A 20,938-nucleotide genomic window follows, 5' to 3' on the forward strand; every position below is an offset into this window, starting at 1 on the left:
TCACCTTCATATTTGACCGACTCATGCGTGCTTTTTTTGGACGAGGAGAACCTTTGGCCACCCACTGCGATGACTACACGTTCGTTTCAACATCATAGCTATAAACCCATGTCTCATTGCCTGTCATGATGTCTTTAAGAAAGTTTTCGTCATTGGCAGCGGCAAGCAGTTCCTGGCTGATTTCAACACGGGTCTGCTTCTGTTCGTCAGTCAACAAACGCGGCACGAATTTTGCACCGACACGACGCATCCCAAGTTTGTCACCCAAAATTTCATGATATGATCCTACGCTGATACCCACTTTGTCAGCGACTTCTCACCGACTGACATTCTTCAGTCTTCAGAACGCTAGAACCAATCATAGCACTGCGTGCGACTCATACAGTCTGCCCCGTATGCTTGGCTAAGCAGCTGAAATGTCTCTGTGGAAGTTTTACCAAGTTTGTAGCAGAACTTGACACACACATGCTGTTCGTCCAATTCCTTCATTGTCACTTTGGCACCAATCCGAATAACAGCTTGTTCGTGTGCTCACTTCAGCGGCTGTAGCTCACCAACTAACGGTCAGAGCGAAACGCGGCAAATGACAGTTTGTGCCTAAACCTGCCACTGCATGCGCTCGGTAGCCGCAGCGCGCTCCCTCTGCCGGTTGGCGCGCTATTTCAAAAGTTTGGTTTCTTTTTGAACACACCTCGTACTTTGCATGCAGATGTACTAGGCCACATAGCCCTGTCTGTCCTTGAGTGACATCCCTCCAAGTTCATTGAGGAGGCCATGTTGTTCCTGCATGCCAAAGATGATGCGAGCTCCCGAACTATTTCGTTCTAGTTGATACAAATGCAGGCTTTTATGAGCATCCCTCCACAAGGGGATTTTAAATTCTCGACGTGGAGTCAGCTGACCAGATTTACACTACATAAGACTGTAATGAAAAAAAAGTCTAGACCGAGTTTCTCGTGGAGCTGTTGAATAGCGACGTTTCTTGCAAAAATTACTAGAGAAATTTGGCAATAGTGCCTATAGGAGCTGCAAGTATGGTAGTTCAGGCAACATGAAAAAGATAGTCAATGCACATGGATTTGCCTATACTTCGTTCTTTTGGCTTCGAATGATCTTGTGGCTCTGCAAATTGGCAATTTTCAAAAGATTGTTATAAATGCAGCAATCCACAATGCTTATTCATGTGCACATATACCTATTTCCTTCATTCATTTCCAAATATTTTTTGGAAATATATGAAGATAAAGCGTAATAATGCTACAAGAAGGTTTGAAGCCAGAAGATTAGATAAATATACATGTGTACATAATTTCTATGGTAGCTGAACGATTGCAGCACCAGAGTTCCCTGTAGTAATTTTTGTAGGAGATCGGATTATATAATGTTGCATGAGAAGAGCATTGCAGCTATTTTGTTCTTGAAGCATTTTTCTTTCTATGCCTCACAGATACAATTGTGTGATAAGTACCGTCTAGAATGCATAAGCGTAATGTATGAAGCGCTCTTGCTGCCTGTATTCAAAGGGCAACTCCAGAATATTTTCTTCTTGCTTCATTTTGATGTAATAGCTGTTCAAATAATATTTCTTGCAGCTCTCTCGTTTCAGTATGGCATTAAAAAAAATGCATTGCATAATTTACGCCCATCAAATATTTGCGACCTAAAACAGTGCTATCCAGGTGATGTGGCAATGATATTACAGGCCTTGGTGGAACCCTCACACAAACAGGTAGCACTTGCAAACGCATACTGTTTTGTGCAAGAGGTCTGAAAATGGGTGAAAATGAGAGCGAAATATTTTTGAATCTCTCGGGGGGCATAACAGCACCAACTCCTTAAGTGGATGTGAACATACAGGGTACATTTGTGATCTATCACGTGTGTGGTTACCTGTAGAAATAATTCCAATTGAAGCCACAGTGTGCACACATAGAGGCATACTTTAAAATTTATTTGCGTAGAAAAAAAAAAGTTAAAAAAATTCACCACAGCTGTGCAATTTAGTTTTTTACAAAAGATCAAGACAAACCGCAAAAATACAGTACGAACCTTTCCGGCACACAAGAATTCCGAAAAATTCTTGGGAGTTGCCCTGTACACAAACTCTGCTCAAGCTGGATTTGCATGACAGACATGATCACGGATGAATTAGTAAGGTGACATCAGATCACTTCTCGGCTAGCAGTCATGTGACAGAGAAGCACACAACAAAGTTGGCAAAGTAACCCTACTTTTCGCTCTCCAAAGTATGGGTGACTGAAAATGCTGTGCTCTTTTAACTCACGGCCATCCAGCTAATTACATGAGTCAGGTGTATTTGTATGAGCAACGTCGTTTAATTGAAGATAGTTGTTGCCAGACTAAAGTGCTTTGCCATAACATTCTGGTATTCTAAGCCGAAAATCCCATTGGTAATTTGGTTTTCAGCTGTATTGTGAAGCGCTTCAAGTGGCCTGAATGAGCATCGCAGGAACAGGTGACATGTGATCCAGCGATACGTATTGCACAAGTTTGAATCGCAACTCGATGCATCATGGAAATCCAGCTTGAGCTTGTGGCATGATAGTTGTAGCTTGATAGCACGATGGCTTGTCATGCATTTTCCAGAAAATGCACAAGCTCATTAAAAAAACTACTGCAACTTTTCTCAGCCCTCGAAACAGCATGGGCACATTCTAGTGGTGATACAAGTATAGACAGTGAACACATCGCACATGCGTGCTAAAAAAAAAAGAAGAGAGCCTTAACTTTAGTTGTACTCAAAAAATGGATCACATAAAAACGCTTTTTCCTGAAAAGTGAAAAATAGCATATATAAACATTGTGATGTTTTGTCATCACAGAGACCTGTACGCAATACACATGCAAAAAATACAAACCTCCAAGATGTATAGTGTAATAAAGCAGCCTCTAAATCAAAACAGGTCGAAAATATAGCGTTGCAGCTCGCAGATGCAACCTCCTTGAAATGTGAAGCACGCCATGCAGCCATGAGAATTAAATGTTTCAAATGACTGGCCAAAATGAGTGCATAGCAGGTACAGCTACACTGTAAGGCGCAGCAGTGTGTTGGAGAAAAAAAGAAAACGGAAGGGCTACTCTTCTAATAAAGGGCTCAACAAATAAAAATCATGCAAACAAAACACATGTAGCCAGATGTCCTTTTTCTTGACGCCGATTTCTGCATATCTCGGCCGGATATCTTGCAAAGTAAAATCAGGGTTTCCTTCGCCGATTTGGGAAAAAAAGAGGAGGCGATGACACGATTCCCTGCCGCACCGCAAGGGCCAAACATTCTTCCTTTCTGGGCGTCGGGTCTCAGCTGCAGCCTGCCTTGCAACTCCTGCACCAATAAACGACGCGAGTCTCGGCCATCGGTCCGTAAATGAGTGTTCTGCAATAGAGACGTGGCAGCCTCGTCAAAACACAGCCACTTGTGCCCTGCATGTCGCTCTTCTGGGGGACGTGCGGCAAGAGGTGGCGGAAGTAACTGGTGTAAAAATAAGTCTCCGAGCACACCCGCTAGGACAACAGTGAGCAGCGGCCAGGTGAGTGGAGGCAGGTTGAGGAGCAGCAAGGGTCATGAGTTGCGTAGCTGTATGAAAAGCGTTTCCTTGGGGAAGAGACCCACATCGCGCAGAGTCAATGAGTGGTCCAGCTCGCTCAGGTTGCGCCGCGGAAAGTTGGTCACCAGCTCGTGGGTCTCCTCGCCAAATCCGTTGGATGATGCGTACAAGATGAGTGCCTGTGCAGTTGAAGCATGCGCAAAAGGCCGGTAAGTAACGGTGCCGAGTAAATGCTAGAACAACACAGCTGGTAATCCGCCGTGCATCAACACATTTTGACAAGGGGACTTGTCATTGTCAGGACGAAGACAAGTCGCTTTGTTGTAAAGTCAAACCTCAATATAAGAACGCCGATGTAAGGAACTAGTTTCACTTCCCTTTCTTAGTTCCATTGAAAACCATGTACCTTTTTTTCACAATTTAATAAAGCAATTTCGTTTCGATTTAACTAAGCTTTTTGGCCATTTAAAGCATGTACTTGGAGCTTGTATGGTTGGTAAATCTAGAAATAAACACCATAAAAATGTCGGTAGAGGCATAAGTTTCTTAAACGTGTTTTTTTGCATGAAGTTCAACATCTTCCTATGCACCTGCCTTTTTTGGAGTGTTACAAAGTGCTAATTCAGGCTAGCACGGTGCTTTTGCATATTGTGTCCGGTATGCAAGACTCCAACGGAGAAAAGAATAATTGGTTCACACTCAGAACTCTAGTACAGTAAAGTCTTGCAAATTCGTATTTTACAAGACAGAAGAAATGTCTGGTTTATCTAAATGTTGAATTATCGTATGGACCAAGAAAAAAGACCAAGTGTCTGCTGACTCTTTCCTTACATTCTACCCCCGCCTTTCTTATTAGGTCCAAGAGCCATCCCTTTTCCTAAATAATTTATTTTTATTTATGTTTACTGCATTGGCATGCCTTTAGTAAAGAAAGCTATTACCTTCATTTATGTACTTTGTGTGAAATTAGCACGGAAAACCACAATTTTTGCATCGTTGTGCCAATGACAAGTGCTTGCAACCTATCAGGAGTACTCAGACAAAACTTCTACAGAATGGCAACCTCAATGTCTTTCACGGTGCAATTAAAGCGGCATCAAAACACATACATCATCTGAACAGATATGCTTTTCATTATCGTGTGCATCTCCTGATTACTTTGTCATCAGTAAGCCAGAGTGGGCAACTAATCTTTCATCACAATGCAGTCAGCAGAAGTACTGCAGGGCTCAAAAGATGGTCAACAGAATAAAGAACACGCAAAATTTTTATACCATTGTTCTGCAGTTCCAACTAGCCCAATGCTCCATTTTGGTAAAGGAGTTTTAAGCTCGAGCACATTCTCAAGTCAAGGTACTGCCTTTTATATTAATTGCAGAGAGCTTCCACACCACAAACCTCAAAACAAAACAACACTACGCTGTAACAGTTGCTGCGACTTAGACAGAAATGCCTGCAATTGTGGAGATTGCACAGAGACACAGATAACATAACATCATGCAATTTGCAAAACACGAAAATGCATTCCTGCTGTTCTGTTGTGTGTTTAATTGGGATGCTAGGGCCACTTTTGCAGGACAAATTACTGGTGCTCTGTGCTCCCCATGCTCTGAGGTTTGCACAAGCTAACTGGCGTGCGACCAACTACATGCAAATTAACTGTAGCTCTCAGCTCTCAAGTATTAGCACTATGTGAATACCCAATAGACCAGCATTCATGAAAACTCAAGTTTGTTTGTTGCACGCTCCCACATACCTTCAGCTTTGATGTGCATGGAAAGCTCATCACTTTTCTCGACCCATCCGGAAATCGAATCATCACCTCCGATTTTTCATCTGAGGATGTAAATGCGAAACTGTGAGCAGCATATAGCGTGTGCACAAATGCATGCATAAGTGCTACTGAAACAAAAGAGAACAGAATCACTTCAAGTTATGGCAACTAACAAAACATTTGTTACTGCAAAATTCTGCCTGCAATTAGCCAATTTCTACACTGAGGCCATTACAAGAGGCAAGTATGGCAAATTTTTTTAATTAAAGGAAAGCTAAAAATAAACACTAAATCAGTTTAGACTGATAAAATATCCTTCAAAAGTGTATCTTCATTAATATGATAAGAGACTGACTACTGGATGAGAAAATGCAAGCCAAACTTCCGCTTTTTATAACTTCGTGCCACAACGCCAGCGCAGGGTTGTCAGTGTGATGTTATTTTCTGTGTTTGGGTTATTGTGGCACATTTACAGTTCTCAAAACTTGCCAAGTTCACTGTTTGGCATCTTTATAATATTGTCACGTTCTAGGAGAACAGACGACCTGAAGCGTTGAGGCGTTGAGCGTCGAGTCTCTGACTGCCAGCTGAACAAACGCAAAGCTCAGGCACCCGCGCGTGGATCGGGGTAACTTCGTCTGCCTCTTCGCTGGCGCCCGTCAAAGCAGGTGCCGGCGCATGGACTAGCGCGCGTCTTCGGCTTTCTAATTATGTCCCACATGTTGCAAGGTGTGGCAATATCATTTAGTTCATCTTTAGTGGCAAAAGCAGCACCTGCCCAGGCCAAGTAAAACTAGGCCCGAGCAGATGCCATCAAAATCCGTCGCATAAAATGGCGATCTGGTGCAGAAACTTCCAATGCGACGCTGCCACCCACCTTCTATCTTTCTGTCAATCTGGTTTAACAAGCCTCCTTCCACAACATGTGGCTTTTATGGTAATGTAGAAAGGTAACTTCCTGAAAGTACCTCAACTAATATTTCTCTTTATTGTCTCTTTAATATAAGGTCGCTTTGCTAGTTTTGCTCTAAAGACAAGACTCACCCGATTCGCTTCCCAGGAACCTCTTCCACTCATCAACATCCGATTTTGCAGTACTAGTCTCGCCCTTGGTCTTGTCGTCTCTCGTGGGTGGCGGAGAATCCACCTGCATTCTGCTGTGGTTGCTCGCGTGTGCTGGCCCCGCTTCTGTGTCAGAGTCAAAGGTCTCCAGGTCACTTTGGTCATCGTCCGAAGCAGACTCGTGCGTCCGGGCACTACTCTCCCGTAGGGATGCTTCTATGGCTGCTCGCATCTGTGACTCTTCGTCTTCTTCTACGATGCTCTCCTGCAATGACGAGACAAGATTCGTCAAAGGACAACTGAAGCAACCCAGCTGTTATTCGAAGATAGGCAAATATTTGTAGCTCACGACAGAATGAAAATTTACCCCTCAGCCCTACCTTAGATTGTGACAAAACTGACAATGATAATGTGATAATTTTGACAGAGTGATTGAGCAATTCACTAGGTTTAATGTGTTGAAGCGATGCATGCGCTATGATGGATGCAGCTACAGGGGAGGGCCCTGGATAAATTCTGACCACTGGGGTTTCTTTAAAAGTGCACTCGAAGCTTGCCAAGCATTTTTTTAACGGTGCCCCTCATGAGAATGCAGCTTCCACAGCTGGTAGTGTAACCCATGACCATGTGCTTGGCCACAGAAAGGCATGGCCACTGAGTCACCAGGGCAGGTTGCAATAAGGTTGAATTTCATAACATCATCAATTGCCATGGCTTGGATTTCCAGTGTGTTCTCCAAATGCAGTGCTCAATTTCGGCTGTGATCCATGCTTCTTTGTAGTAAAAATCTGCCCTCCAGCAAGAGAGAGAGAGAGAGAGAGAAACAACTTTATTTAAATAAAGATCGTGCTTGGTTACTGTGGGTGGAGCCCCTCTTCCAGGGCCCCACTGGCTATTGCGGCGCGCCGGGCCTGGTCGAGGGTCGCCAATTGGCTTCCCAATGTCGCATGCAATCCAATGCACGCAGCGTCCGGCAGACGCCGTCTCGCTGCTACTTAACAATACACTTAGCAATTGGTCGTGGGAGGCACGACTCTCCAGCAAGAGCTATCAATGAGCAACAGCTCGATACATTGAGTACTGCTGCTGCAACCACAGTGCCAGTTGTAGCAATGCAAGGTTTCCTGATCTTATGCAAGTGGAGGGTTGTAAACGGAGCTTGCCAGCCTGTGTACTGAGACAATATTTATGCGAGTATTTGAAAAGAGAAGAAAAAGAATGGGACGAGTCGAGACAACACTAGTGGATGGGCACTGTCTGGTCTTGTAACATTATTTCATGCTCTTTGCGAGCATTCATGTAAAGTTTGAGTGTACTCTACTCTCATTTGCAAGCAATTTATTATGCAGGTGCAAGTTGGAATCAGTTAGCGTAAGACAGGGGCAATTGGAGATCACTAGGAGAGGCCTTCACCCTGCAGTGGACAAAAAAATAGGCAGATGACGAAATTTATTACAGTTGAACCTGGACTTGAGAAACATGGATATATTGAATTATCAGATATAGCAAAGTAAATCTAGAACATTTATCGCTGATATCGGCATGTAATGAATACATGCTATAATGAATATCAAATACAGTTTACTTCCTTTAATTCGACCCTGACAGAACTGACGAAATGCATCGAATTAAGCAAGATGCAGAAAAAACTCCAAAACACACCGCTGATCTATTTGGCAGTATCTGCCTGGTTCTAACATGCCCCTGAATCAAACGCATGTCCACTTTCTATATGTCCAAAGTAGAAAACTAATGTAGACATGACATTAAAGCTTCAAACGCACACCTAATTTTTTAGCAAGAAAAATTGTTGCACAATGGCCAGCTGGTTTCCCAAGGTTAGCCTTACCACACAAATTTTTGAAGTCAGCTTCGCTGCAATACAGTGATGTTGTGTGGTAAAGCAAAAAAAAAAAATGTTGCAAAGACAGTTTTGGTTTCATGCCCGATTGCACAGCGCAGGCAGTTTTCGGCCCAATTCTCGTTCGGCCCAAAGAAAGGGCCTGCTTTAGAATGGGGTAAATACCGTGATCAGACATTGTGAGCTACGATTATTACTAGCAAATCTTCCTAGGGCAGGTCGAAAATAGGCGTTTTCGACAGGAGATGACGTGTGTTCTATGCATTCACTGTACCCTAAGCTCCGCCAAGACATACTGCCACTAAAGGGGTTGCGAGTGGGGTCACTATAGGGGTCAGGTGTGAGCGTGCTCACTGGTAACATTCGGATTATTTGGCGAAGGTCAATTTTAGGATCGAAATAATGAAAGTGTGTGCTTACAGAAATGCATGGGCGCCCTGCCGGACCTTCAACCGGGTTCAAGTTAACCGAAAAATTAACGAAAGTCTACTGTACATATATATTTTTGTGATAGTTACCTTGCACAGTTGCATTATTCAGCAAACAGGTTCTGAAAAGCACTACCGCTCCTATGCCTGGGAAATTGGCAGTGAGTGGTAGTGTATGCATGCCTGTGTCTTGGGGAAAAAAACGACAACGCAGGTACGAAGAAGCCTCGCATGCCAGCGATTTTCGATAAACATCACGAAGGAATCAAGTCAAAACTCAAACATTCCAGTGTGAAGACCTAACAAAATGTGAACCGTGAAATGCCGGCCTGCATGTATGTCAAAAAGAGTCTTTAAAGGTGCTGCAGCTGATGTCTTTACAAAGACATGTCCAAAAATTCCACACAAACTCTCTAAAGCAAGAATTCACAAGAACTGTATGTTAATATACTTCTGGGTGTTACATAACATAACACATCAGAAAGCTGGACCTAGTTTTTCACATTAGTCAAATTCTAACGAATTGTGGAAGTAACTTAAAAGCAAGTGATTACTTTTCCTGGATGTTCAATTACACATCTGAGGCCTCAATTGGTAGCCAACAACATAAGTAACAATTTTTAGCAAAGTAATTTTTCAACCAGTTATCCAATAACTTCGTGACCCTTGATGTGCTATTACTACTGTATCTTGTTCAAAGAAACCAGGCAACAAATGCAAAAATTATTCCTGCCCACATGTCCTGCAACATGTCATTGCATACAGTTGAAATGTGAGTATAGAAGGAAGCAGTGTTCATGGCTTTAATGTCTCAACTCAAAAGACAAGGAATGATGTAGCAGCTCGCAAGATGACTGGCGTGCCAATTTTTACAGGCACAGAGCTCAGACCTGTGTGTGGCCGGAAATACTACAGAGCTCACCAACACATGAGTGTGTGGCCAGAAATAACCAGTTGCACCTTTTACTGGCACACTGGCATTATCAGCGAGATTACGCGCCGCTGCTCAGGGTGTGTTTGCACTGCGTGTAATCTCGCTCTTAATGCCAGTGTACCAGTAGAAGGCACGGATGGCATCTCAGGGTCCACAAAAAGAGTTCATTAGAGAAAAGGTTCCACTGGAAGAAATCTAATAAGATGTTAAAGGTGCCTTTTGACTAGCATCTCACCTAAAACACTTGCGAGCTTCAGGAATGCTGCGTGCATACCTTTTTGACAGTAGGTTTCACTTTTTTTGTAGGGGGATTGACAGCAGAGCCATCAGGTGTCGGGTGCTCTGCCAGGAATTCAGTGACTGCAAGGAGCAAGCGGCGCCACATTCTCATTTCGGGAACCAGTGCCAACCTACCACAGATTAGCAATACATAGAATAGGTGGATGTTAGACCCTCCAGTATTCAAGAAGTAAGAACGAACATTATACAATTGAATTCCACTTGAGGAGGCCACACTGTGTTTACTATTCTCAATTATTTACTTCCAGGGACACTTCAGTGGGACATAAAAACCCAAAACAATGCTTCGCTGCAGCGAGAGGCAAGTATGTTGCCCACTCTGTCAATTCTGTCCCTGCAATAGACAAGTGCTCTAAAACTGAATCTGGCATGACATCTATCAAACTTCAAGCCTCTCTTGTCATGCCTGCTTTTACTGGCTTGAATCGCTGAAAGCGACATCTTCCAAAATGATCGACCGAGAATGCAGCCCCAACAATTGCTACCAAGAAAAGCGCAAGCAAATGAAACATTGCTGGCCTCTTTCAATTCTAAAAAAAATCCTTTCTTCGAATTCTACTAACCTGAAGACTGTCGTGTATTAATGTTTAATTCACCATACAGAGTAATACCACGAGCTCTTCCAAACCACTTGAGGCAACAGAAGAAAAAGCATTACTTGAACAAAGGTGGCAAGGTGTCTATACAGAAGAACAAGAGAGCAGAAAGTGTTGGCAAGTATGAACAAAATCTATTTGAAGTACAGTAGGAAAGCAAAATAAACAGGTTGGCAGCGATAAGGTTGCATTACAAATGAAAAGCGTAGGGCAATTCTTGTCAGTCACAGTACCTGCATCACAAAACTTGACAGCGTCCACCTGATTCCAAGACAGCACCTTTTCACCTAACAAAAAAAGTAGGAGAAGGTTGAGATACAGCAATGCTCCAATCTGAAAACTGTTGTATACAGCACAGCAAAGTATGACACAGCCTAACCAAATTTGCACATCATTATTTATCAAACTGCTTATGCCCACCGCTGCACATGGTGTCACAAATTAATTTTTACTGTTTCTTGGAATCACCTCAACAGGGTGACAACACATCTGATCACTCAAGAATGCAAATGTTGAGAAAATGGAATGGACAATCTAAGAAACACAGACGGCCGATCTAATTGAGTTTAACATCACAGTGCAACAGTTGGACTGCGAGAGGGGCTGTAGATTAATTTTGAGCTGCACCCAAAGCTCGGTGCACGGTTACTATTGCATTATGTCCCAATTGGTATGCAGCATCAGTGACCAGCAGTTGAACCTATGACATTGTGCTAAGCAGGAGATTGCAATATGCACCACTGCAGTGGCTACATAACCAATCTGTGACCTTGTTAAGATGTACACATTTAAAAGAACATTTAAGTTAGTGACAATCAATTCTAATGCCTGTAATGGCCAATGAAAATGGTATACTGGCTCTCGCACAAGGGTGCAATAGGCTGCTCACCAGTCCTGGGGTCCAGGATAGCCACATAAGGGTAATCAACAACTTTGTAGAAGAGAACATAACGCTGTCCTTCCTCACTGTCTTGATAGACCTGGAACGGACACACACAGGTATGGTGAACACTGTTACGGATCCGTTCTGGTACAAAAATGTGTACCATGCAGTCAAAAATAATGCCAAGTGAAGCCATTTAAGATGCTCCAAAACGCCAAAAGCCACTTGTTTTCTAGCGGCGAACATGAACGAGTGTGCCTGTGTGCTTAGGCATCTGTTTGCACATAATGTTTGCGAGTGCAAAACCCCTTCCCCTTCTCTTTGATGGGCGCTGTGTGTAGGGGGAGCAAGAGACATTTAACAATGGAAAGTGCCAGTGTGGTTGCGAAAACCAGCATGCCTGGACATGACGACCGAGTGTGCTTCAGTTGACTGCCTCTCTCTCTTTGGTGAGAGTGTTCCCAGGAGGCTGCGAAACTGACGCGCTAGCTTTCACTTTTCATTCTTGAGCAGTTTTTAGAGTTCACTGCTATTTGTGTAACAATGTAAATAAACACTTTGTCCTTTTGTTCTACGCTTATTCGTCACTGCCTGTGCCCTCTCAACTGATCTACCAGTCAAACTCCAAGCTGCTGGGCTAACTTTGCCCCTGGAATTTCTTTTATGACCAAATCAAATAGGACACTATTCAATTAGTTAATCGAAAGTTTCGAATATTTGCACACCCCTAATGGCACATAAAATGGTGACATCGTGTGGAGCTAAGAAAAATTGGCAAAGAACAAAGGACTCAATATCACAGTACCTGCCAAAAGACAAAGTGCTCAGAGATGATGCTTTTGATGGTGGAGTTGCTCCACACATCTCGATTCAGCACTTGACAGGCAAACTCCTGAACATTCTGCACATTCACCATCAGCCAGCGATTCTTTGTCCTGCCAACTTCCCGAGCCTAGAAAGAAAAGAAAGGTGGCTGTAAGGTCAAGTATCAGAGGAGGCTTTTGTTGAAGTTACTTGTTAGTTATTTCATTCCCCATAATAACTATTATATGGTCACCCTGCTCTACTGTAGACAATTTCAGCACACAGGGGCTACAAGAGGTGCTGTAGGTGAGGGTTTTGGATTTATTCGAACTATATACTATGTATGGAGTTCTTTAATGAGCACTCAATGCACAGTACACAAATGCAGTGACGCTACTGGCACATGCCATTCCGAAGCAGCTTTCGAAGCAGCTAAATATGCATTTTGGATCAGCAAAAGGGACCTTCGGAGCAGGTTTATGAAAGCAATTACAAACTATATTGTATGAAGCTTTTAAAGTGGGAAAGCTATGTTAGTTAATTCAGGTTTAATGGTGCAAAAGCGACAAAGGCCATGCTGCGCCAGCCACAAGGTATTAAGAAATGAAATGTTAATGCAGCGAAAGCTGCGTTACCTTATATTCTATGTAAAAAATCAGCTTCATCTAAAAACTCGAACAAGTCAGTGAATGGCACTAGCGGATCATCTCCCAATAATGAGGCGGGGTGTAAAGGTATGTATAAGTTATACAGATTCTGCAAAAGTTTCCGTCTGAGTGTTTTTATATGTGGACATGTCATAACAATGTGTATTACTGTAAGAGGTTCATGACACTTATCGCAGGTTGGCGGATCTTCTTTTCTAAGTAAGAATTGTGTGTCAGATGTGTGAAGGCATGTGAAAGCTATGTGAAAGCAGTAAGTGGTCACTGGTTCATAAACTCGATCTTAACACTGAAAGTGACACACACCCCCCCTTTTCATTACAGTCCTTACTATGGAGTGCGACAATGCGGTGGTGCCCAACATGTGCTTAAAAAGCCCTTCAGAGGACTTAGAAAAGCATAGACGCACTTCGACGTGCTAAGGGCAGACTTTAAAGGTGTTTTGGGCACATTCAACGTGATCTCGCTGCTATAGATGCATCCTTTGAGACGGAGCACTCTGTGGAACACAGGTATGCGGATACCAAATAAAGCACAGTCTAATATAGGCGCAACCTCCTTCTTTACCTCCCCTAAATGGAATTCGCGATTTTTCACTTCATTTTTGTACTGTTCTTGCAACATCATTAATCTCCACATTATTTGAGTCCTCTAAATTCACCCGCCGCGGTGGCTCAGTTAGCTAAGGCGTTGCGCTGCTGAGCACGAGGTCGCGGGATCGAATCCCGGCCACGGCGGCCGCATTTCGATGGAGGCGAAATGCGAAAACGCCTGTGTGCTTGCGTTGTAGTGCAAGTTAAAGAACCCGAGGTGGTCAAAATTAATCCGGAGCCCTTCACTACGGTGCGCCTCATAATAAGAACTGGTTTTGGCACGTAAAACCCCAGAAAGAAGAAGCCCTCTAAATTTAAAGAATTGGTCATTTTGCTAAAACTAATGCTATCTACGCAAATAGTTGCTTGCATAGGTAGTTTATCTGCTTTGGCAGACACAGTTCTTGTGAACAAGTAGAGCCGTCAAAAAAAAAATGTTTATTTCACGATTTATGGTATACCCCCCCCCCCCCCCCCATGTTTAGATAAACTTCAGTGATCATTTTGGAGACAACTACATTTTGTCTGAGAACAATTCCATTCCGACATAATTATTATCAAACTTGACACTCAGTAGGATAATTTTGCATTCATAGGTGGGAGTCTAGATAAAGACCCCCTCCCCCCAATCAAGTAGCTTAGTGCAGAGAAATATCAGCCGAGAGAGGGCAGTAGAGCAGCTGCTGTAAGCTCCACCAGACTTCTAGGCTGGTTAGTCTGTGTCAGGAATTTCGCCTCTTTTTGAACTTCTCACAAGAACGTCCAAATAATTGCACAGGCAGTCCAAAAACAGCAACGTTAGTGTGCAAAATAATTTACTTATTTAATTAAATGATTAAATATTCTTTCTGGACACACCGCGCCATCTAGTGGCACTGCCGAGAAGTCCTGCGCGAGGCCTCCGAGACTAGATGCGTGGTGTGCCGGTGCCTGCGAACGCCGAGTATTGTTCGCTCGCTTGCCGCACACTCAGTGGCACATACTCAGTGAACCGAGTTGGCGAGATGTTCAATGAAGAGCGGCACATACCCAGTGAAAGCATGGTGCAGCTCACCCAAGCGTCGGCGTGAAAGGCGTGCATTAAGGTTCACTGAAGAGCGGCACATATGTTCACATTGCCTCCGAAATGTGAACTCAGTGACCCAAGCTGGTCCAATGGTTGGTTTCGAACCCTGTTATTTCAGCACAGCAGCCCGATGTACTAACCATTGAATCACTGACTACCCAGTTACCCAGGTAAGTGGGAAAATGGTTAGATACAAACATAGATAGATACATAGCCCCTGAAAAGCACATGAAGTACCCAAAGAATGCAAACATATTAACATTGTCCATGGCCGCTATGTCTGCAGCATTGTGGGCATTATGTTCGAAAAATTGAATGAGACACCGAAACTCTGGCCACCATTTTACATTGGTCATACAGGAGAGGAGCGTGGGGTCGGGCTCGGCAGTCGTGCGATCACTCACTATTGCCTGAAAAGTGGCGCTGTCCCGTTGCCTAAGCAACCTACACGTGGTGGGTGGAAGGTATTGAAAATAAACAGCCCCAGGATGAAACAGCGGTACGATCCAGGCTTAATTGAGGCAGGCTTGACTCAGTCCACCACGAAGTTACCACAGCTGCTGCTCCACACCATGCCACTTTCGATGGTACAGAGAAATGGCGTGTGAGGACTAAGTTCTGTTTTCGAAAGCCCGAGCCACCTTTCTGGCACAGGGTGGGCACAGATTTCTCATATTTTGCTGAAATGTAGCAGTATATAGCAGGGTTCACCTCTCGGCGCTGTTTGGCGCAAGTGGCGCAGCGGTAGCATCACTGCACGTGTTTTTGCGTACTGCCCTCATTCGAATCTGGTGCCACTGTGGCTGGTAATTGAACCAACAACCTCAGGCCTAACAGCAGAATACCATAGACACTAAGCCACTATGACAGATTGACTGAAAAGAAATAAAATAAAAAGAGTGGGCTGCAGGGTATAGGGTTATACAGTACAGTCCTGGTAGCAACGTGAAAAAAGTGGTGAAGTGTAATTAATTACACTGCATGTTCATCTCTAAAAATTAAGACAATCAAGGGGGAAGGGCACACACATGCTGCAAGCCAAACACAAAGCAAAATTTGGAAGCTTACCGATTCGAATGAGCCCCTGTGCATAAGGTCCAGCGGTGGCCTGAAGAGATCTTCTAGTGTTTTCCGTTTCTTGTATGACGGACTGTCAGTGTCACCTTGCAGCAATTTTTCTTCCTGCAGTCCTGCCACATGATTGAAGAAGTATTAAAACTCAACTCCATGCTTTGAAAGAAAATAATACATGCTCTCCATATAAAAATTGTCTGTGTCTCCCGGAAGTTAATGCCAGTTTCACTAAATACCTAATGTTTTCTTTCTCTGCAATTGACATGGCCACATGGTGAATAGGCAGATTTCACCACATTCAGAGTGCATGGCACAGCGATCCTGCCAGTGCCATGTTAACTGTAGTGCTTGCCGCTTACCAGCTTTACATGGGTTCAAGGCAACATTGAAGAGAATGTCGAGGAGAACGCTATTGTGGATATTCTTAGTGAACATAATGGGGAGTTTCGGGGTTGTGTCTCCTCAATTCCACTGCTTTTGTAGCATGATTTTATTCTCATGTCCTTGCCCTTTGACCTCAAGGGCCAAACACGTTTTTCACGGTACTACAAACACAACATGCTTCTTAAGGCATTTGCCATTCAGCATACTAAAAACTACTACTACAGTTGCCGTCTGATTATTTACACAGCACTGCGGTACCGCCACTGGCCCTAAAGACTTAACGTATAAGGACGACTGAAATTTCAGACACCTTACAGCATGCAGTGCAATAATTCAGACTCCAATTGCACACCTGCATGCTAATTTGGCCACCGAGTTGAGCAGAACTAGCTAAATTTTGGTTTTGATACGTTGCCGGTGTGGTCATCGGCCATGTCGCTGGCATGTCCTTGAAACCAAAACTAGCGAAGCCTAGTCAATCTAGTAGTCGTCGACTGGGCCCAAACAGCAGGACAAGTCAAGCCACTAAATTGTGTTCCATTCTGCGCATCCAGCATTTAATTTACAAATTAAATTGCGACACAACCTGGGTGACTTCTTCAAGCAGTTTCAAGTGTCTGTGCTGACGATGGCGGCCAGGAAAGTGCCGGACAATGACTGTTGCAAAGAAATAGGCAATCATTCGGCTATGACAACGCAGTTGACTTATGTTCTCAAGGGATGAAGATTCTCTGCATGCATTGACTGTACTTTCGTCTATCTGTAGCAACAGCATGAAAGAGGTTGAGACATGAACCGCGATTTCATAGCGATTTTTCCGCTTGATTCTATGCCATTCTTACCATCATGGCCAACTGATCCCGGCGATAATGTGGGTGGAGAGTTACTCAGACCACTGACGAAGTGCAAGAAATGTGAAAAGGAATAACATAAGAAAAGGCTTCGCTACAAAGTCACGGGGCACAGACTGTCTAGGCCAAAGGCAAGCGTATAAGTGTGCAGCAACGCACTGACAAACTCGGGCTGTATTTTTGGACGATGCACACTTTCATGCACACTTTCACGATAGCATGCGAGACTAGCACCAGATGGATTAATGGGCGACAGCATTTCTGGCTCTTTGATGCAGCATGCTTGGCAATGTGCCGTGAATGCCTTTGCTCATAGATGCCGATGCATTTGAGCTGGTCACACGAAATTGAAGGTATCTCCGGAAGTGATGATCCGAGAAGACAGCCCATCTTTTTTGGCCACTCGTTGAATAAAGTCACTTATTTTTTGGCGAATCTTGGTATTTCAGACTTCCAGCTGTTCGGACATTTTGGTGGTTCCTGTCGAGTCTGAATTATTGGTCAGCAACTGTACTACTGGCACGCTTTCTGGAAGCGCTAGCATGGTGAAACTTTTGAAATCAGTCTACTACTAACGAAATGTATTATCGATAGCAATGAATATATGTGCTCCCACTAATCTGCATTGTTTTTCTATCAATTAGTATATCTGCTTCTGTTATGCATGATGTCGCTGGGCAACTAATGTGAGGCTATGCCTGTGGATTTTCGTTGACACTGGAACGAATGAAAGCTTCTGAGCTCCTTCAGTTCAATCAGCAATTCATAGTGCAAAAACAAAAGAACAATCAAATACTCACTTGTCTCTGCCTGGAAGTCACGGAACCTATCAAAAACACTGTATGTGGCCCGCCTTGCTGCAGGATATCCTGAATAGGCATAACACATGTTGAAATTACAAAGCATGACATGTTTGTTTATAACCAAAACCACCTAGACTTTAATACAAAGGTCAGAGACAACGTTAGCAAATGAAAAGGTTGTGTTCAAGAAACAACACAATTAGTGTACTCTAAGCAGATGAGAATTAGTAATGATATGTGAGGTTGGTATAATGTACAGATTCCTTTCACTAAATTCCATTTTCCTTTATCGTAGCTGCTTGTGGTGAATTGATCCTAGTGATAACTTAGGCAGAGCACTGCTCGGCTCACAGCCACAGCATGAAAAGAATAATAGAATCATTACAATATTCCAGTCCAACATCCACTCAGTACCTTTCCGTAGATTCAGTAACTATACATTCACTCAATGCCTTTGGTTAAAAGATAAAGCCTGCCTACCATCAACATTTGGCATAGTTTTGTTAAAGGAATAGATACACCGGAGATTGTGCCGCAGGCAAATTAGAAACATCCAAGAGGACGAGAAACACACCTGCACACAAATGAGAAGCATCCCAAGAGGATCACTTAGCAGCAAAGCATTCCTAAGTGTCTCAAAGTGATTCTTCCCACTGCAAGTTTTTCACTGGCACCAGTGCCAGTTAATGTCTTAACCTAAACCACTGACTAAAGCTTAACCGAACAGGACTTCCGAGTTATTTTACAATGAAATGTTTGCCTGACGGTGCTTGTTTGCTCCTACCCAAGTTGCATAGGCTAAAAACCAGAGTTAGGTTGAACGTTCAGTTATGGTCAACTGCAGTATTACAGTTATGCAAAGTTGCCTGAAAACTTTCACAGTGTCGCATAAAAAAATATAGCTCTCTCTCCAGTGGCTTTCGAGGCCACCGTGAATGACGTCACAGACTGCAAGACAGCCCACAGACACCAGGCATTGGGTATTTGTAAATGACCATCAGTTACTCTCGTGTGAAGCATGCATGCGCATCTCTCAAATATTTATCAAAAAAGGAAGCCGTGGTGTTTAACATGTCCTTTCTATCCTGTGTGCATTGGGCACCTCGGTCAGACACCAACCTTGAACAATAGGCAGGGAATTGCCGATGCGCCGCGCCAGTTGACAGGAAACTTTCAGTTGAAGAGGAATGGGGCAGTAAACATTGCAGTTTTCACATCTCAATTATTATTAGGTCCTCCTCAGAAACTTTTGCAGGAATATATTCATTTAAAAGCATTGCACTGACTCCAGTGTGTTGTCAGTTTTGAAGAAAAGGTGTTCCAGAGCTCCTCTAACTCTGACTCCACCCTTGTTCTTTTACAGCACTAGCTACTTCACTGTTGCAACTTGTATATGCACTGTTTTTCAATTTGTCTGCTGAATACTTACCATAGGGGAATGGGCCATCAACCAAGACTTCCCTTACAGGTGGAATTGGTGGTCTGACATCATCACTAGGGGAAATGAACGGCACAAAATCGGTTGTTGGCATTACAACATAATCACTCAGATGCAAACACAAGCTTCTGTTAGTATTCACTACCATTTACATCTTTACAGCCAATGTTTAATTAAGCAATGCTGACTTTGAGAGCATGTAAAGAGATACTTTGCCGATGAATATAATCTTGCTGCAAGTGTTAGCCGAAATGTACAGGTATATTGCAGAATCATAGGGGGTTGCAAACCCCTCTACAAATTATCTTGCATTTCAACATTCTTTAGCATAAAAAAATATATATATATGAAAAACCAATTAGTTAACTGTGGCAAATTAGGTTTTTTTAGAAATAGTGCACGCAACCATCTTTGTGTACCCAAAGCCCCACACCTTGCTTGTGTTGTTCTGTACACCTTTTGTGTTATTTTGTATACCGCTTGCTTTCTTTTGTACATTTGACAGTTTGAGTCCCCTAACTTGTGGTGTGCAAAACCTATAACTCCCTATTACCAGATCTTCTCTTTCAAGTGGTACCGTACTGCTTGGGCGGCCGGGTGGATCGACTGATGGCACCAAAGCATGCCCCAGTACAGGCGCCCACACTCCTGTCTAGAGCGGCTATAGAAAAAGGAAACAGTAATAACACAGCAGCTGCCAAGTACAAGGCACCGGGATAAATACTGTGTTGGTCGCGCGTCCGTATTATTGCTTCCACTGGACACAAGCATTGTCTCTCAGCCAGGCCAGGAACGAGCAGATATCGACTTATTTGCATTACTGCGCACCGATTCAGCGCTGCTGACAGAAGTGTGAGACGCTGTACACGGGCAGACTAATGATGCAAATAAGAACTAATGACGCCACCACGGCATTTTTTTAAAAGTTTAGGCTCGCATTAATCATTAATGAAGTAAAATCCTTCTACACTGACTCACTCGGGTGCGGCTACGGGGGGCGGGGGCATGTCCGAGCTCGATGCCAGGGCGGCTTCGTTGGTATGGGAGTTCGATGGCTGTGTCCAGTCCGAGTCGACGTGCATGTTGATGGCCATTTCCAGATTGCCGTTGCAGGCTTCCAGCATCTGCTTGGCCACATTTTCGTCCGCTCCTACAAAAGAAAACAAGGTAGCATATCGGCAATGTAATCGCCAAGGCGATTACGAAACACATCGGTCAGCTTAACGAACACTGTAAAACCCATCTACTACATAAAACAAAACAGTTTAAAGTGCTATTCATTACAGACTGATGAAAGTAGCTGATCTTAACGCTAACTTTAGGTGGAAAAAGTAGACTTCGAGCGAGCGAAATGTAGAAGCGGACAAGTCTCTCAGAAGGAACTTCACGAACAAGCTCCGGCAAGGAGTTTCGAGGCAAAAGTAGAAGACACAATTTCATGCGAACATCAAACGTGCAAAACTAAAAAATTACAGTACAGACTATCCTTCCGGTTTTCCTAAAACAGCTGGCACTGACTCATTGACTGCGCCGAGGCAAATGTCAAGGGACAAAGCAGTCGAAACAAAACTGCTCGCTTTATGCATATATTTGTCCCAGCATGAGTACGTTGGTCACGTCAATAATAGGGTAATAATAATACTGTCATGTGGTAGTACCAATTAGTAAAAACGTTGTACAGTACCAGTGACAGCACAAAAATTTTCTATCAGATTGATGTTTGAACTGGCAGACGAAGACGCCATTTTCACGAGCGTGCGGATCCGCTTCTCATCGTCTGGCTATTGAAGGATTGCCAACCGCGAAAACAAATACCCAAAAAAAGACTGTTTAGGCGTTTCGATAAATAATACTTT

At 43.5% G+C, this 20,938-nt stretch overlaps 1 protein-coding gene across 1 annotated transcript; it reads right to left on the minus strand.

The window, feature by feature from the left end:
- Positions 1-1,930: 1,930 nt before the first annotated feature.
- On the minus strand, positions 1,931-20,872 carry LOC119442774 (UBX domain-containing protein 7-like). Its single transcript, XM_037707792.2, has 12 exons — positions 20,767-20,872; positions 20,061-20,232; positions 19,074-19,138; positions 17,642-17,710; positions 15,601-15,722; positions 12,210-12,356; positions 11,411-11,501; positions 10,755-10,808; positions 9,900-9,985; positions 6,385-6,667; positions 5,323-5,402; positions 1,931-3,745 (listed from the first exon to the last, which is right to left on the minus strand). The coding sequence occupies exons 1-12, from the start codon at positions 20,825-20,827 to the stop codon at positions 3,581-3,583; spliced, it is 1,395 nt and encodes a 464-aa protein (XP_037563720.1). The 5' UTR covers positions 20,828-20,872; the 3' UTR covers positions 1,931-3,580.
- Positions 20,873-20,938: the final 66 nt, after the last annotated feature.

Source organism: Dermacentor silvarum, chromosome 2, assembly GCF_013339745.2.
Source record: "Dermacentor silvarum isolate Dsil-2018 chromosome 2, BIME_Dsil_1.4, whole genome shotgun sequence".
Lineage (NCBI taxonomy): Eukaryota > Metazoa > Arthropoda > Arachnida > Ixodida > Ixodidae > Dermacentor > Dermacentor silvarum.

What these genes read in the sequence shown, in the direction of transcription:
- LOC119442774 (XM_037707792.2), bottom strand. Translation starts at nt 20,827, where the DNA reads ATGGCGTCTTCGTCTGCCAGTTCAAACATCAATCTGATAGAAAATTTT. An exon ending in AGCACTTTGTCTTTTGGCAG is followed by an intron (nt 11,502 to 12,209) that starts GTACTGTGATAT and finishes TGTCCGTTCCAG; the next exon opens with GTCTATCAAGACAGTGAGGA. An exon ending in GTTCCTGGGAAGCGAATCGG is followed by an intron (nt 5,403 to 6,384) that starts GTGAGTCTTGTC and finishes TTACATCCTCAG; the next exon opens with ATGAAAAATCGGAGGTGATG.